The sequence below is a fragment of the Mobula hypostoma genome, chromosome 6, assembly GCF_963921235.1.
Source record: "Mobula hypostoma chromosome 6, sMobHyp1.1, whole genome shotgun sequence".
Classification (NCBI taxonomy): Eukaryota; Metazoa; Chordata; class Chondrichthyes; order Myliobatiformes; family Myliobatidae; genus Mobula; species Mobula hypostoma.
In genome coordinates this window covers 69350243-69369294 of record NC_086102.1, presented here as the reverse complement: position 1 = coordinate 69369294, position 19052 = coordinate 69350243, and the positions used below count along the sequence as shown (strand labels likewise).

Below are 19052 nucleotides of genomic sequence, written 5' to 3'. Positions count from 1 at the left end.
TGGGGGAAGTATGACCTGCTCAAAAAGGACAGGTTACACCTGAACCTAAAGGTGACCAATATCCTGACGGGAAGGTTTAATAGAGCTGTTAGGAAGGGTTTAAACTAATTTGGCAGGGGGATGGGAACTGAAATGATAGAGCGGAGGAAGGAGAAAACAGAAATAAATCTAAGATAATCAGCAGTAAATATGTCAGGAAGGACAGGCAGGTGATGGGGCAAATTTGCAGCCATTGGGATGAGTTGTAGTGCAATAAAATTGCAATGCAATCAAAGCAAGAAGTACTAAATACTGGACTTAAGGTGTTATACTTAAATGCACGCAGCATAAGGAATAAGGTGGATGATATTGTTGTACAGCTCAGATTGGCAGATATGATATTATGGCCATCACTGAGACATGGCTAAAGGATGCATGTCTCTGGGAGCTGAACATCCAAGGATACACGGTGTATCAAAAGGAAAGGCAGGTAGGCAGAGGGGTTGGTGTGGCTTTATTGGTAAGAAATGATATTAAATCATTAGAAAGAGGTGACATAGGATCGGAAGGTGCAGAATCTTTATGGACTGAGCTAATAAATCGCAGGGGTAAAAGGACCCTGATGGCAGTTATATACAGGCCTCATAACAGCTGCAGTGATGTGGACTACAAATTATAACAGGAAATAGAAAAAGCTTGTCAGAAGGTCAGTGTTATGATAATTGTGGGGGATTTTAACTTGCGAGTGGATTGGGAAAATCAGGTCGGCACTGGATCTCAAGAGAGAGAATTTGTAGAATGTCTACGAGATGGCTTTTTAGGACAGCTTGTTGTTGAGCCCACTAGGGGATCGACTGTACTGGATTGGGTATTGTGTAATGAACCAGAGGTGATTAGAGAGATTGAGGTGAAGGAACCCTTAAGAGACAGTGATCATAACATGATTGAGTTCACTGTGAAATTTGAGAAAGAGAAGCCAAAGTCCGATGTGTCGGTATTTCAGTGGAGTAAAGGAAATTACAGGGGCATGAGAGGGGAACTGGCCAAAATTGATTGGAAAGGGACACTAGCGGGAAGGATGGCAAGAGAAAGGTGGCTGACAAGAGAAGTCAAAACCAAAGTTAAAGCAAAGGAGAGGGCACACAAGGAAGCAAAAATTAGTGGGAAGACAGAGGATTGGGAAGTTTTTAAAAGCTTACAAAAGGAAACTAAGAAGGTCATTAGGAGGGAAAAGATGAACTATGAAGGGAAGCTAGCAAATAATATCAAAGAGGATACTAAAAGCTTTTTCAAGTATATAAAGAGTAAAAGACAGGTGAGAGTAGATATAGGACTGATAGAAAATGACTTGGTTAGATTAGGAGAATGGGCAAAGAAGTGGCAAATGAAATACAATGTTGGAAAGTGTATGGTTATGCACTTTGGCGGAAGAAATAAATAGGCAGACTATTATTTAAGTAGGGAGAGAATTCAAAGTTCTGAGATGCAACGGGACGTGGGAGTCCTCGTGCAGGATACCCTTAAGGTTAACCTTCAGGTTGAGTCGGTGGTGAAGAAGGCGAATGCAATGTTGGCATTCATTTCTAAAGGAATAGAGTATAGGAGCAGGGATGTGATGTTGAGGCTCTGTAAGGTACTTGGAGTACTGTGTGCAGTTTTGGGCTCCTTATTTAAGAAAGGATGTGCTGACATTGGAGAGGGTTCAGAGAAGATTCACTAGAATGATTCTGGGAATGAGAGGGTTAACATATGAGGAACGTTTGACCGCTCTTGGACTGAAATCCTTGGAGTTTATTAGAATGAGGGGGAACCTCACAGAAACATTTCGAATGTTGAAAGGCATGGACAGAGTGGATGTGGCAAAGTTGTTTCCCATGGTGGGGGAGTCTAGTACAAGAGGACATGACCTAAGGATTGAAGGGTGCCCATTCAGAACAGAGATGCGAAGAAATTTTTTTAGCCAGAGGTGGTGAATCTATGGAATTTGTTGCCACAGGCGGCAGTGGAGATCACGTCATTAGGTGTATTTAAGACAGAGATTGATAGGTTATGGTGAGAAGGCAGGGGAGTGGGACTAAATGGGAGAATGGATCAACTCATGATAAAATGGCGGAGCAGACTCGATGGGCCGAGTGGCCGGCTTCTGCCCCTTTGTTTTATGGTCTTATATAGGACCCTGGTCAGACTCTACTTGGAGTACTGTGCTCAGTTCTGGTCGCCTCACTGCAGGAAGGAGGTGGAAACCATAGAAAGGGTGCAGAGGAGATTTACAAGGATGTTGCCTGGATTGGGGAGCATGCCTTATGAGAATAGGTTGAGTGAACTCAGCCTTTTCTCCTTGGAGCGACAGAGGATGAGAGGTGACCTGATAAAGGTGTACAAAATGATGACAGGCATTGGTCATGTGGATTAGTCACAGGCTTTTTCCCAGGGTTGAAATGGCTGCCACAAGAGCGCACAGGTTTAAGGTGCTTGGGAGTAGGTACAGAGGAGATGCAGGGGTAAGTTTTTTTACGCAGAGAGTGGTGAGTGTGTGGAATAGGCTGCCAGCAACGGTGGTGGAGGCAGACACAATGGGGTCTTTTAACAGACTCCTGGATAGGTACACGGAGCTCAGAAAAATAGAGCGCTATGGGTAACCCCATGTAATTTCTAAGGTAAGGACATGTTCGGCACAGCTTTATAGGCCAAAGGGCCTGTATTGTGCTGTAGGTTTTCTATGTGTCAATGAGTATAGGTTCCAAGGTTGTCAAGCCAAGGAGTGATAGTGGGGACAAGGTCCCACTACCTAAAAGTTCTCCTCATGGCATGTGCCTCAAATAGCCTCTGACAACCAAGTCCAACTCCTGGCCTTCTCGTGTGGCTTAGCCTCTAAGCCTGGCGGAACTGTTTTTACTGACAGGAGAAGGCGGGTCCTGGCGCCTTAAAACCAGTGCTTCGGGTAGATGGAGCTCGTCAGCCTAGGAAGGCAGTCCATCTAAGAGAGGGAAAACTCTGATTTCAAACCTTCGCTGCCTTGCAGTCATAACCACTCATGGGAAAGGCTTCGGGAGTAAACCCTAAGGACGAATCTGAATCCCTAAGGCAGTCCGACATTGCCTTCAACCTCATTCTGGCAACTCCTGCGACGACACTGGTGCCAAGCTGTATCAGCCCTTGCCCTCCCCTTGGACGACATCGGTGTCATGGAGAGGGGAGACTTGCTGCATGGGCAACTGCCGGTCTTCCATACAACCTTGCCCAGGCCTGCGCCCTGGAGAGGACACTCTAGCAAGACTTTTCAGGTGCAGGTCCATGGTCTCGCAAGACTAACGGATGCCACCAATGAATATATGGAATGAGCTGCTAGATGAAATGACTCAAGCAGGTACAGTGAAATCATTTGAATCACTGGGATTAGTACATTGAAAGCCAGGGCTTAGAGGGACATGTTTCCTACAATAAAGGAAATATGGGAATTCTGATCTAGCTGGTTTGGTAATGGTCACAGTGGACTCATTAGACTGAAAGACATATCCATTCTGTGTTGCCGTATGATGATAAGAGCAAGACGAGACTTAGTATTTTGCAGCAAGTGATTAGGTTCATTAAGCTCTCCTACCATAAACAAAGCACAAATGATGGAATTCTGACCTTTTTTCTTGGAATAAGTGCAGCTCCAAAAACACTACTGTAAGATTAAAGACAGATAAGTCGTTTACCTTTTACAAGGTGCATTGCAACTACTCGCCAAGAATTTAAAAGCCGGAAATCCTGTTTGTTGTGGACAGAGCAAAGTTGCTCAACAACGCAGTCCTCCAATCTACGTTGGGTCTCACCAGTGTCGAGGAGCCACACTGTGTGTGCTGTATACAGTAGATGACCCTGACGGACATGCAGTTGAAGTGTTGTCTCGTCTGAAAGGACTATTTGGGGAATTGGATGGTGGTGAGGGAGGAGGTGATTGTGCAGGAGTAGTATGTGTCACTTGCAAGGATGATCAGTGGGGTGGAATGAATAGACACAGGAGTCAAGGAAAGAGTGATCCCTGCAGAAAGTGGAGAGCAGGAGGGAAGTAATTGTTCTGGAAGATGCTCAGCTTGAGTGTCGGTAAGGAAGTGCTGGGTTTTCCAATCACACAACTGATCCAAATTAATAATGTTAATTTAACTGATCTAATAAAGGCACTTGACAATGGGAAGTCACATGGTGCTGATCCTGGAGAACTTGCCAAATTTGAACTAAAAAGCTTTTCATCTTGTTGGAAGTGTCTGACCCTTGGCAATATACAATGTGAATCTCATCATCACATATCAGCCAAAGTCTGAATGTGTCTTGATCCTTTGAAAGCTTGGCATGGATCACTTCACTAGTAAAGCCACTTTTATTAAGATGAAATGTGTAGTCAAGAAGTACCACCACCCCTGACCCAATGGAAGATGAAAAGCCAATGATGCAGTTCAAAAGTGTCAAGGAATGTTACACCTCTTAAGTGCATTTACATCTACGTTCAAAATCTGCAGAAAATGGCCTCTAAACTACAGCTATATTTGCATTAATTTGAGGAGGTTTTTTATTTTATACCCATTTATCTGGAGAGATTTGATACCATTCTTGGTCAAATTCAGCAACTATTTTCATTTCCAGCAATACTTGCAACCTAACTGACTCAAAACAGTGGTAAAATCTATGAAGTTATCTTGGAGGAACATGAATTTAGTTTCAGTTTCACTAAGAAGATTATTTCTAAGTACTGGCCACCTAATAGAATAACTAATGTTTCTGCCATCCACATTGTAGATGTTGATAAGATTGTAAATGATTTATTCTATCCTTTCAGAAAGCACACGATAAAACAATTTTCCAAATCCTGAGGTTGATGCCACAATTTCAAAATTCATGCAGATTTCATAGTTTCCTTGACATGCACAAAAAAAGATTCAGAGTAAGTAACACAGGTAACTTCATCTGAAGATGCCCTTAAATCCAGAGCCCAGGTGTTATGAGTGATGGAAGTGAGCACCCCATAGTCTTTGCATCGCGTTCCCTTACCGCTGCAAAGAAAAATTACGCACAGATTGAATCTGGTTTGTGGTGTAAAATATTTCAACCAGTACTTGTACGGGAGAGTTTACCCTCTTTACTGATCATCAATCACCAGTATCCATTTTCAGTCCACAGAAGGGTGCTCCACTAACAGCAGCAGCACAGATGCAGAGATGGGCTCTGTTTCTTGGACGATACAATCATAAGATCAAATTCAAGAGGACAACTAATCATGGAAATGCTGATGAATTGTCCAATTTACCAGTGGAATGGGAAATACTTGAAAAATTTACAAAAGAGGACACTCTACCAATGCAACGCAAAGTCTCACTATTATGACAGAAATGATCCAAAGAGAAACTTGGGATACCTCATTATGCCCATACTATCTCAGGTACATCAGAACCTAAACTAGCTGGAATGTGCAGAAGAAATTCCAGTTCTTCTATTTTTACCAGCGCCAGGATGATCTTGCCCTTGACTGGGGTTACGATCTGTGGGAATTGAGAGTTATTGTACCATTCAAGCTGAGAACTAAAGTGTTGGGGGAGCTACATACCGGTCATCTAAGCATGGTCAAAATGAAAGCGTTGGCTCAAAGCTTCGTCCGGTGGCCTGGGATAAATCAGCAGATCAAGTAGCTTGCCATGCACTGTTCAGGATGCCAACATGTCCAGCAGAAAGGTGTCAAGAGCTGACAAAACCACTTCCAGCAGTCCTAGAGTCATCTCCTACAACTACCACAGAGGTCCTAGAACCTGAGATTGTTTCACAGCCACATGTCTCAACTGCCAAGCAGATTGACAACTCCTCCTCCACTACACCCACCTTCCCCCCATCCCAGTCAGGGAAGACGGTACCCCGAAAGAATAAGATATCTTCAACAATGATTAAATCCTAGGCCTGAATGACACCATTTAAAATTTACCATGCTGTGGATATCTCTCTCTCTCTCTCACACACACACACACACACACACACACACACACAAACACACACACACATAGTATATAAGTAACTAGAGAACAATATATTATATATTTAAGTTGAGATGCATTCTATATTGAGTTGGAGTTTATAGCTAAGCAGGGACAAATGTAATGTATTTAAAATATTTCAGTAATATTTGAGTAACGTTGTAAATATATTGTTTGATTAAGCATTCTTTGTATGTTTACATAATTCATTAAGATTCATGTGTAAGAATTACGTGAATGGTATATGTCATTACACCACCATATCATGTGTGTGTGCCTCACTAAAGTAAAAACATGTAGCCATGTATCATTATCATCCCGGCTCCCATGCTTTTCCTTCAATTAATTTCTGGAATTATGTAACATAACAAAGGCCACTTGGCCGCTCAAGCCCGGCAGGCCATTCAATCAAACAATGACAGGTGAAATCACTAGGAAGAGAGCAAAAAATTTCCTAATTTTGTACATTTTTATAACTCTCTGTCAGCTCTGATCATTGTTTAAAAAGTAGTTTTCACATTTTTTATATCAATAGTTAAGATATCGGTGACAAGTGCATTGCTACCTATGAGAGCAAGGGTCTCAGCCCGAAACATCGAGTTTTCATTCCTCTCCATAGATGCTGCCTGACCTAATGAGTTCCTCTAGCATTTTGTGTGTAAACTGCTATATCTATGTTTTTATGCTCGACATAAAATATTTTTATGCTCTACATAATAAGTTTAATTGCTTTGACCCCCGAATCTACCTCTCCCTTTCTTTGGCTACAAAAACACTCAGGTACCAATAACATATTTTCCATTGAAATTCAAGGCTTGGGAAATTAGGGAAAAGGAAACGGTGAAATCCGCCTGACAAGCTTTAACAAGGAAAAGGACAGAAATGCATAATCAATACACTTGCCCACAGCAATGTTAGGAGGAAGGGAAAGAGATTGCATTACGTCCATTAACTCTAACACATAAAATGATTACCCTCTATCATTCAGTACACATATTTTAACTCTAACACTTCAATATCTAAAGTACAGTACATTGGCACAACGTTTTAGATAAATGAAAATCTAACTCCTACATCACTTTTTTAAAATAATTTCCCACATACATACTAAACTAAAAAAATCACTGAATACAGAGTTCTCCTGTACCATTACATAAACAATAATCAGTATTCATAAACATGCAATGCAGAGAGAACAAAGGACGATGGGAATTGACATAAATAAGGATGGGAAAGCAAGAAAATACGATCAAAATCTCAATTTTAAGAAAAGACACTTCTACATTTTCTTATTTTTAATTAGCATAATTAAATTGGTTTAAATAAATGAGGTGAAGAGGGTTTTGCATCTGTTAACTAGCCTCTTTTTAATATAAATGGGTCTTTCTAAAGTTGCATTGATTTACTGTCACCTTCAGATACCGTAACCTAGCAACATTTCTCCTGAGCAGCACTCTAGTCAGATGCAAGCTTATAATGCAAAAAATAAAAGGTTGACTTTAATCTGTTAAAACAAATTTCCCACACCATTCAACAAATCTCAGATAGAATCGATGTACAGCCTATTCATCATAGTCCCCCTAGCTTTTAGTTGCTATATGATTTTTGGAACAGATATCACCAGTGACCTGAATGAACTATCAAGTAACACACATCAAAGTTGCTGGTGAACGCAGCAGGCCGGGCAGCATCTATAGGAAGAGGTACAGTCGACGTTTCAGGCCAAGACCCTTCGTCAGGACTAACTGAAGGAAGGGTTAGTAAGAGATTTGAAAGTGGGAGGGGGAGGGGGAGATCCAAAATGATAGGAGAAGACAGGAGGGGGAGGGATGGAGCCAAGAGCTGGACAGGTGATCGGCAAAGGGGATATGAGAGGATCATGGGACAGGAGGTCCGGGGAGAAAGATAAGGAGGGGGGAACCCAGGGGATGGGCAAGGGGTATAGGCAGAGGAACAGAGGGAGAAAAAGGGGAGTGAGAGAAAGAATTTATGTATAAAAATAAATAACGGATGGGGCACGAGGGGGAGGTGGGGCAGTAGCGGAAGTTAGAGAAGTCAATGTTCATGCCATCAGGTTGGAGGCTACCCAGACGGAATATAAGGTGTTGTTCCTCCACCCTGAGTGTGGCTTCACCTTTACAGTAGAGGAGGCCGTGGATAGACATGTCAGAATGGGAATGGGATGTGGAATTAAAATGTGTGGCCACCGGGAGATCCTGTTTTCTCTGGCGGACAGAGCATAGGTGTTCAGCAAAGCGGTCTCCCAGTCTGCGTCAGTCTCAGCAATATATAGAAGGCCACATTGGGAGCACCGGACGCAGTATATCACCCCAGCCGACTCACAGGTGAAGTTTCGCCTCACCTGGAAGGACTGTCTGGGGCCCTGACTGGTGGTAAGGGAGGAAGTGTAAGGGTATGTGTAGCACTTGTTCCACTTACAAGGATAAGTGCCAGGAGGGAGATTAGTGGGGAGGGATGGGGGGGGGGAAACGAATGGACAAGGAAGTCGCGTAGGGAGCGATCCCTGCGGAAAGCAGAGTGGGGGGGGAGGGAAAGATGTGCTTAGTGGTGGGATCCCGTTGGAGGTGGCGGAAGTTACGGAGAATAATATGTTGGACCCAGAGGCTGGTGGGGTGGTAGGCGAGGACCAGGGGAACCCTATTCCTAGTGGGATGGCGGGAGGATGGAGTGAGAAGAGATGTGAGTGAAATAGGGGAGATGCGTTTGAGAGCAGAGTTGATGGTGGAGGAAGGGAAGCCCCTTTCTTTAAAAAAGGAAGACATCTCCCTCGTCCTGGAATGAAAAGCCTCATCCTGCGAGCAGATACGGCGGAGACGGAGGAATTGCGAGAAGGGGATGGCATTTTTGCAAGAGACAGGGTGAGAAGAGGAATAGTCCAGATAGCTGTGAGAATCAGTAGGCTTATACTAGACATCAGTGGATAAGCTGTCTCCAGAGACAGAGACAGAAAGATCTAGAAAGGGGAGGAAGGTGTCAGAAATGGACCATGTAAACTTGAGGGCAGGATGAAAGTTGGAGGCAAAGTTAATAAAGTCAACGAGCTCAGCATGCGTGCAGGAAGCAGCGCCAATGCAGTCGTTGATGTAGCGAAGGAAAAGTGGGGCACAGATACCAGAATAGGCACGGAACATAGATTGTTCCACAAACCCAACAAAAAGGCAGACAAAGCTCGGACCCATACGGGTGCCCATAGCTACACCTTTAGTTTGGAGGAAGCGGGAGGAACCATAGGAGAAATTATTAAGAGTAAGGACTAATTCCGCTAGATGGAGCAGAGTGGTGGTAGAGGGGAACTGATTAGGTCTGGAATCCAAAAAGAAGCGGAGAGCTTTGAGACCTTCCTGATGGGGGATGGAAGTATGTAGGGACTGGACATCCATGGTGAAAATAAAGCAGTGGGGGCCAGCGAACTTAAAATCATCAAAAAATTTAAGAGCGTGAGAAGTGTCACGAACATAGGTAGGAAGGGATTGAACAAGGGGGGATAAAACCGTGTCGAGGTATGCAGAAACGAGTTCGGTGGGGCAGGAGCAAGCCGAGACAATAGGTCGGCCAGGACAGGCAGGTTTGTGGATCTTGGGTAGGAGGTAGAAACGGGAAGTGTGAGATGTGGGAACTATAAGGTTGGTAGCAGTGGATGGGAGATCCCGAGTGGATAAAGTCAGTGATGGTGTGGGAGGCAATGGCCTGGTGCTCGATCGAGGGGTAAATAAGAGGAGGTATCCGCGAGTTGTCGCTGTGCCTCGGAAAGGTAGAGGTCAGTACGCCAGACTACAACAGCACCCCCCTTATCGGCGGGTTTAATAATAAGGTTAGAATTAGTGCGGAGGGAGTGGAGAGCAGAGCGTTCCAAAGGAGTGAGGTTGGACTGGGGACAAGGTGCGGTGAAGTCGAGACGGTTGATGTCCCGTCGGCAGTTAGCGATAAAGAGATCCAGAGCAGGCAGAAGACCAGAGCGGGGTGTCCATGAAGAAGAGGAGGGTTGAAGATGGGAGAAGGGGTCATCGGTGGGGGTGGAAGAGTCCTTGCCGAAGAAGTAGGCTCGGAGATGGAGACGGCGGAAGAAGAGTTCCGCATCATGGCGAACACGGAACTCGCTGAGGTGTGGGAGAAGGGGGCAAAGGTGAGGCCCTTACTGAGGACAGAGCATTCTGCCTCCGACAGTTGAAGGTCGAAGGGGATGATAAAGACCCGGCACGGATGAGAGCTGGGATCAGAGCAGGGAGGGGAGAGGCTAGGAGACCGCTTTGCTGAACACCTACACTCTGTCCGCCAGAGAAAGCAGGATCTCCCAGTGGCCACACATTTTAATTCCACATCCCATTCCCATTCTGACATGTCTGTCCACGGCCTCCTCTACTGTAAAGATGAAGCCACACTGAGGTTGGAGGAACAACACCTTATATTCCATCTGGGTAGCCTCCAACCTGATGGCATGAATATTGACTTCTCTAACTTCCGCTAATGCCCCACCTCTCCATCGTACCCCATGCGTTATTTATTTTTATACACACATTCTTTCTCTCACTCTCCTTTTTCTCCCTCTGTCCCTCTGACTATACCCCTTGCCCATCCTCTGGGTCCCCCCCCCTTATCTTTCTCACCGGACCTCCTGTCCCATGATCCTCTCATATCCCCTTTGCCAATCACCTGTCCAGCTCTTGGCTCCATCCCTCCCCCTCCGGTCTTCTCCTATCATTTTGGATCTCCCCCTCCCCCTCCCACTTTCAAATCTCTTACTAACCCTTCCTTCAGTTAGTCCTGACGAAGGGTCTCAGCCTGAAACGTCGACTGTACCTCTTCCTAGCGATGCTGCCTGGCCTACTGCGTTCACCAGCAACTTTGATGTGTGTTGCTTGAATTTCCAGCATCTGCAGAATTCCTGTCGTTTGAACTATCTAGTAAGCCACTTCACAAAGTCATTAAAAGTCAGTCATGTTACGCAACAACATCTAAAAGTAATCAGTTCTATAAACCAGACACTGGTAAACTAGCTCGGGGTTTTACAAGACTTCAGGGCCTTAACGATGAGTTTTATTGATTTCAACATTTAATTTGGGGGAAAATGGGGAAATAGATTGAAATGATTTTATTACCATCAAATCCTGAACACTTATCTTTTGTATTACTAATTTAGCACAGAATCATATTCCATGGCTCAAGATGGGCAACACACTGTGAAAATTGCAGTAGTTTATTTTCATTGCTTTAACATCCTTGTATTGATCAGCCTGGCTAGGATTAGGGATTCACCACAAAGAAAATCACTAATATAAACCGCATCCTAGCAGTCTCTGTATGCTGCTCCACTGCATTTGTCTGTCTCTAATGCAACTCTCTAATGTAAAGTTCTCAAACTACTACTGATTTTAAAATAGGAATATTTTAGTTAATTTCACCTATTTTAATAATGCACATGAATTTCAAATGTCAAATATTAAAGCCAATTGCATATCTTACACCTTGATTGTACAAAGACTCTATTCAAACCAAGTTGTAAACAAAAAGAAAAGCATTACTGCTTCGTAATCAACTGCATTGAAGGAAACAATAATTTCAAGAATCATCTTTCATTACAGAAAATAATAGAAGTAACATGGGTCACCTTTGTAAATAGACCAGTCAGTGTTTTATAAGCACAATCGTTACAACCAAAGAGCAAAAAACTCAAAAGGATTTTAAGACGTTTTACTTTGATATTAAAACTGCATAATGAAAAGGAAATATGTAAACTGAAGCCACTGCAATCATAATATTATTACTGGGAATACATCACTAAACCATTCAAAAATAGAAATTCTCTAAAAACATAGATGTCTAATGGATATACATATATATACACCTAGATAAACAATAATCAAATTCTCACCAAGTAAAGCATATCATAAATCGAATCACAAGATCCTTTGATGTCCTGGTCTTTGGCCTTGTGCTTTACTCTCCAGAAGACTGACATTGCGAACTGAAATTGTTTCAACTAATGAATCATCTGCTTTGATTTTGCAGATTTAACACTGATTTCCGCCAGATGGAGTTTTAAAGTGAGGCACAGGGCTCATCAATTGTGACCATTTTTGCTTCCTATTCATGCTTAAAACAACTGAAATATACAAGGTTGAGCTTACTGTTCTTCCTAATCGGTGCAATATGAAGAATTGGTTCAGAATGGAGCAAATGCTGTAATCCTCAACCCAAAATCCTCAATGTTTATCTGAAGTAAGATTCCTGCATTTGTTGCAGCTTGTCCAATGATGAGTAGTAGTCCCCGGTAGCAAGAAGTGCTCTCACCGAACTGCAGCAAAAAGAACGAGCTGAGAGAAGCACGAAGCACAGCTAGCTGAAGCTGACATTGGAATGTCACTGCCTGCTTTCCTCAGGCACTGGTTCATCTGACTGGTTTAGCTCCTCACTAGAATATTAATTCTCAAATGTGGAGAGCTGGTCTCAACTGTACAAAACTTCAAAACACTGCAATTAAAATAACCGGAAATGTCATTTCTAGCTTTTTTTTGCGGTTGAATGAGCTGCATGTAATGGGATGCCAATGTTTACAGCCATGCAATAGAAAGAGCTCTTCTTTGAAGCTGACTTTCAGCTCTCTGGATATTATCACAAGGGAACGGAATATTACTTCTTAGCCTTTTGTCATCCTCTTCCACAAATTAAACCAATGACACCATTTAATTCACATTTGTTGCAACAGAATCTACAAGGGTAATTTCTGAAAATCAGTTTTCCTTTTTTGATTTCTTTGAACTCAACTACAGTACTTCACAAAGGAACCAGCAAAGAATTTTGAACAGATGGCATTTTCCCAAAATACAAAACAAAGGCACAGCTGTCCAGCCTGAACATCATCCAGCCACATAATTTTTCCCATTAAGGCAGAATTGAATAACTCCATCAATATGAACAAAGTAGTCAGATTGCTCAAATGTACCAAAATACCAAAATATCTAAATATTACATCATATTGGCATATACTGAATCACGCAAATTTTGTAAAAGCTGTAGGTTTATTGTAAAATTACTCTTATAGGATTCCCAGTTATGCAATTTTTCATATGCTTGTTTATTTTACTGAACTCCACAATATGTCAATGTAAATAAAAACAAAGTTATTACCTTGCAAGAAAAAAAATCAATGCTTACAAAATCAGTTATTTCAAGGAAGCACTGCAACAATGTATAATCAATATGAGACAAATATCAGACTAGATACAGGAATTCTTAAAGAACCTTGAGAGAAAAGGTTAAATATGGTTAGACACACACAGAATGCTGCAGGAACTCAGCAGGTCAGGCAGAAATAAACAGTCGATGTTCCAAGCTGAGACTCTTCATCATGATGCTTCCCCCTTCTTTTGCAGTCTTGCTGAAGAGTCTCAGTCCAGAACATCGACTGTTTATTCACTTCCATAGATGTTGACTGAACTACTGAGTTCCTCCAGAATTTTGTGTGCGTGTTGCTCTGAATTTCCAGCATTTGCAGAATCCCTTGTGCTACTGACGGTTAAGTTTCTTCTTCATACTCTTAATTGTTTGTCCTTCTTAGCGACAACTTTAAAATCTGCTTTATGTCAAAAAGGGCCAAGTTAAACTCAAAATTCAGATCACTCTTATTCAGCTGAAATGCTATGCATTGTTTCACAAGGGTACAGTACATTGCTGAGAGCTTAAGTGTAATTAAAGGGTGGAGCACACAAGTTAAAACATGTATCACATCAACTGGAAACGCACCATCACAAACAATTTAAGGGGAAATGTCTCAAACAGGATATAAATACTTTGATAGGGAGGGATGCATTGCAGATATGTTACCAGGACTTAAAGGCAAGTTGCAAAATCCTCGATTACATTTCATTTTCAGGTGACTGAGGAATATAGGATAATAGGGAAGAAATAAAAGAAGCAAGCAAAATCTAAATATTGGAATTGGATTGGCCATTCAGGTGTGGCATCAGAAGAATTCTGTTCATACGAAAGGATCGCAGAGATGAGGACCCAAAAGCCTACGAATGTTGGGTTAATCCAAATTTTGAAAATGGAGGTATTTTTAAAGATATGGAGGCATATGGATTAAAGGTAGGTGCATGTGTTTAAATAATGATCAGTCATGAAATAATGGAAAGACAGAACAGACTCAAGAGCTAAGTGCTCTAGTCATGTCTATGTGCTATTCTCAGCTGCATAAAAATCTAAAAGGAGAATATTTATTACTGAAGCTTTTCCCTCTGTCCTTCAAGAAAACTAAGGCATAACAGTATAGCTGCCACAAAAACAAATCACATAGCAATGAATTCAGTCTAATAGTTTAATAATTATTTACATACAACATTTCAAAATTTACAGATAGAATGCTGTATATGTTGGATTTCTCTAGCAAAAACAGAAAATGTAAATACTGAACAGATCACATGGCTTTTCCAGAGAGACTAATAGAGTTAATAGTTCAGATTGACAATCTTTCATCAGAAGTAAAAGTAGAGATGTAGCAGGTTGCAAGAAGAAGTGTGCATAAAGGCACCGTTAAGGGCAGGAGAATGGGAATGTGTAACAGTGAAAGGAGGGGCAAGAGTCCTACCATAATTTCCTAAAAAAAACATCCTAACAGGAAGCCACTGAAAAACATAAGCATGTTTGTTCCAGAATAATATAATATTAAAGATGCAATTAGCACTTTGAAAGCTGGCAAATACACCGTTTGTATAAATTTCTGAGCATGCACTGGTTTTAAACCTTGGCAAGCAATAGCATCTCATATCTCAGCTGAGGACTCTACAGTCTTGTGAATGCAACCGTGAGCTCAGCAACTTTCCACAGTTCCTCTCTCTTCAGGCAGCAGTTACTGATAATACTTTCTTTCAGATACTGATTTGGCTTCTTACCTTGATTCTATCATCCACTTTTCCTACTCCGCTTCAGTGACCTCTATCATTGAATCCCTTCTGCCTTCCATTCTATTGCAGACCTTCTCTTGTGATCTTTCCACTCTCTCTAGGCTCTGGTGTCTAGAGCCACTTCTAAGTTCCACGTCTCCAACCCTCCAAATTCCAACCCATCTTATTTCCTCTGTACTTAAAACTACTTCCACCTCTGAAATCCCACAATCTGAAGAAAGGTCGTCAATTTGAAGTTTGAAGTAAATTCATTATCAAAGTATGATGTTACCATATACTACCTTGAGATTCATTTCCCTGCAAGCATTTGCAAGAAAAAGATACCATAGAACATAAGAAAGAACAATACAAAAAACAAAGACTGACAAACTCCAGTGTACATATGACAAAATGAGTAAATAAAAATAATACCAAGAACATTGGTGAGTCAGTATGACATAGAATCAGTTCAGAACAGTGGTGAATGAAGTTATCTACATCAGTGTGGGACCTAAAGGTTATGTACCTCCTGCCCGATGGAGCAGTGAGAAAGAGCATGGTGTGGATGGTGGGAACCTGAGAAGATGGATGCTTCTTTTTGGTGACTGTGCTCCATGTAAATGTTCTTAATGGTGGGGAGAAGTCTGTATCAACCATTTTATGTAGCCTTTTCCATTCCTGGGCATTATGTTTCCATATCAGGCTGTGATGCAACCCATTAGAATACTCTCCACTGTGCATCAATAGAAGTTTGACAAGGATTTTGGTGACATGCTGAATCTACACAAACTTCTAAGAAAGTTGATGCCTTCTACGTGTTGGTCCCAGTGCAGCTCCGCTTTTATGTTAACTCCATGGAAATTGAACCTACTGACCCTCTCCAATCATGTTCCCTTAATTCACCTACTGACCCTTTCCACCCCCGTTCCCGCCTTCTTCCTCCTGTTGTTGATAATCAGCTCTTTGTTTCTGCTGATGTTGTAAGAGGTTGTTGTTGTGGCATCACTCAACTATATTTTCAAACTCCCTTTCATACATATGCCAGTTCATTGCCACCTTTAATTCAGCCTGCAACAGTGCAGTTACCAGCAACTTTAAAAACGGCATTGGAGCTGAACTTAGCCACATCATCATAAGTATAACATAAATGGGGGGGGGGGGGGTGGCGGGGTGCTAAGCACACAGCCCTGAGGTGCACTTGTGCAGATGGTGATTGTGGAGGAGATGTTGTTGCCAGTCTGCACTGACTGGGGTCTACCACTGAGGAAATAGACAATTCAATTACATAGGAAAATGCCGAGGCCCATATCTTTGTGCTTAGTGATGAGCTTTGAGGGGGTGATAGTGCTGTAGTCAATGAAGAGCATCCTGATGTATGGATCTTCAATGATTGCAGAGCGTATACTGCTTACTTTATGACTTGTGTCATAAATGTACCTTGCTATTTGTTAATTTATTAGCTTATGTGTTGTGTGTGTTGTATTAGTGAGTTGTGTACCTTGGTCCAGAGCAACAATGCTTCATTTGGTGGTATACATATACATGGATATATGGTTGAATGATAATAAACTTGAACTTGACTTGACAATAGCCATCCTGGCTTTTGTTAGAACTTATTACATTCAGACCTCATCACAATATTGGACCAAAGAGCTGTATTCCAGAGATAACAGTCACTGCCTCGACATGAAAACAGCATTTGATTTAGTATAGCATACTCTGGTAAAGCAGAAGTCAGTGGCCATCACATAAAAACAATTGAATGATTGGAATTAAATGTCAGATGTTTCTGTTTGCTTGAGGTTTATAATCCCAGCTTCTGGATATCAATACAAGAATTCCTTATTGTAATGCTCCAGTCCTAACCTTGTACAGCTGCTTCATTATTGGTTATCTTTCATCATACACCTGAAGTAGAGATGTTTACTGATAAAGTCATGGAGTGCTAGAGCACAGCACAGTAGGGAAATAGGTCCTTCAGCCCATCTAGACCATGCCAACCTGATCATCTGCCTTGTCTCATCTAACAGCACCTGGACCATATCCTTCCAAAGCTTCCAATCAATATACCTATCCAACCTTCTCTTAAATTATACAATTGAACTCACATCTATCACTTCCACTGGCAGTTCATTTCACAATCAAAATATTCTCTGAGTGAAGAGATTTCCCCTCAGGTTCCCCTTAAATATCTCACTTTTGACCTACATCTATGATGTCTAGTTCTAGTCTCACCCAACCTGAAGTGGAAAGCCCATATGCTTTCATACTATCTACACCACTCATAATTTTATATAGCCCACCTCATTCTCCTGCACTCCAGTGAATAATGTCCTGACCTATTCAACCTTTCCCTATAGCTCCCTATAATTCAGGTCCTCGAGTCCTGTCAACATCCTTGTAAATTTCCTCTGAACTCTTTCAAGCTTATGGATATCTATATTGTAAGTAGGTGACCAGAACTGCACATAATACTCCAAATTTGGCCTCATCGATGTCTTGTACAACTTCAACATTACATCCTAATTTCTGTACTCAATGTTCTGAAAGCTAATGTGCTAAAAGCTCTCTTTATGACCCTATCTACCTGTGATGCCACTTTCAAGGAGTTATGGATCTGAATTCCTACGTCCCCTTGAAAAACCACACACCTCAAAGCCCTACCATTCACTGTGTAAGTGTTACCCTTGTTTGTCTTCCCAAAGTGCAATACCTCACACTTGTCTACCTTAAATACCATCTGCCATTTTTCAGCTCATTTTCCCAGCTGGTCACGATCTTGATGCTGGCTTTGATAGCCTTCCTCACTGTTGACTATGCTCCCAATCTTGGTGACACCTGCAAATTTACTGATCCAGTTTAACACATTAGCATCTAAATTACTAAAATACCGCAGATGATAAACAACAATGGACCCAGCACCAATCACTGTGACACGGCACCAGTCACAGGCCTCCAATCAGAGAGACAACAATCACTCTCCAAACACGAGAGTCTACAGATACTGGAAATCCAAAGCAACACACACAAAATGTTGGAGGAACTCAGCTGGTCAGGCAGCATCTAGAGAAATGAATAGATAGTTGACATTTCAAGACTGAGAAAGGAGAGGGAAGATGCCAGAATAATATGGTGGGTTGAGGGGAATGAGGCTGGAAGGTGATAGGTGAAGCCAGATGGGTGGGAAAGGCCAAGGGCTGGAGAAGAAGGAATCTGATAGGAGGGGAGAGTGGATCACAGGGAAGAGGGAAGGAGGAGGGGATGCAGAGGGAAGTACTAGGCAGGTGAGAAGAAGTAAAAGGTCAGAGTGGAGAATAAAGGAAGGGGGGTTGTTGTTCACTGGAAGGAGAAATCGATATTCATACCATCAGGTTGGAGGCTACCCAGATGGAATATAAGGTGTTTCTCCTCCTCCCTGAGGGTGGTATCACCTTGGCACAAGAGGAGACAATGCACCGGCATGTCCGAATGGGAATAGGATTCGGAATTAAAATGTTGGGGCTCTGGGAAGTCCCGCCAGTGGCAGATGGTGCGGAGATACTCAGACGCAGCCCCCCAGTTTGAGATGGGTCCCACCATTGCAGAGGTCACAATAGACAACTCCAGCAGATTTGCAGGTGAAGTGTTGCCTCACCCAGAAGGACTGTTTGGGGCCCTGAATGGAGGTGAAAGAGGCGGTGTATGGGCGCGTATAACAATTAGGCCGCTGCAGGGATAACTGCCTCGAGGGAGATTGGAGGGAGGGATGAGCGGACAAGGGAATTGCGGAGGGAGCAATCTCTGTGTAGAAGTGGAGTTGGGGGGAAGGAGGTAAAGATATATTTAGTGGTAGGTTCCCTTTGGAGATGGTGGAAGTTTCAGAGGATAATGTGTTGGATGTGGAAACTGATGGAGTGGTAGGTAAGGACAAGAGGGGCTCAATCACTATTAAGGGGGGAAGATGGGGTGAGCACAGATGTACGAGAAATGGAGGAGATATGGGTGAGGACCACATCAATAGTAGGGGGAGGGAAACCCCTGTTTTTTTAAAGGAGGAGAACATTTCTGATGTCCTGGAATGAAAAGCTGCATCCTGGGAACAGGTGCGGCAGAAGTGATGAAGCTGAAAGAAGGGAATAGCATTTTTCTAGAAGATAAGGTTCAAAAGAGGAATAGTTGAGATAACCATGGG

The 19052-nt window shown here is 42.5% G+C and overlaps 1 protein-coding gene across 4 annotated transcripts in view; it reads right to left on the bottom strand.

Annotated features, from left to right (window-relative positions):
* LOC134348081 (rho guanine nucleotide exchange factor TIAM1-like) overlaps window positions 1-19052 on the bottom strand; it is a 320986-nt gene that overhangs the window by 99973 nt on the left and 201961 nt on the right. Inside the window, exon 1 of one of the 4 annotated variants that reach the window (XM_063050925.1) lies at window positions 11872-12414. The exons of the other annotated variants lie outside the window; for them this stretch is intronic. Within the exon in view, the coding sequence (XP_062906995.1) occupies window positions 11872-11958 (87 nt within the window). The 5' untranslated portion in view covers window positions 11959-12414. Of the gene's footprint in view, window positions 1-11871; window positions 12415-19052 lie in introns of those variants that run through there. 4 annotated transcript variants of the gene reach the window in all.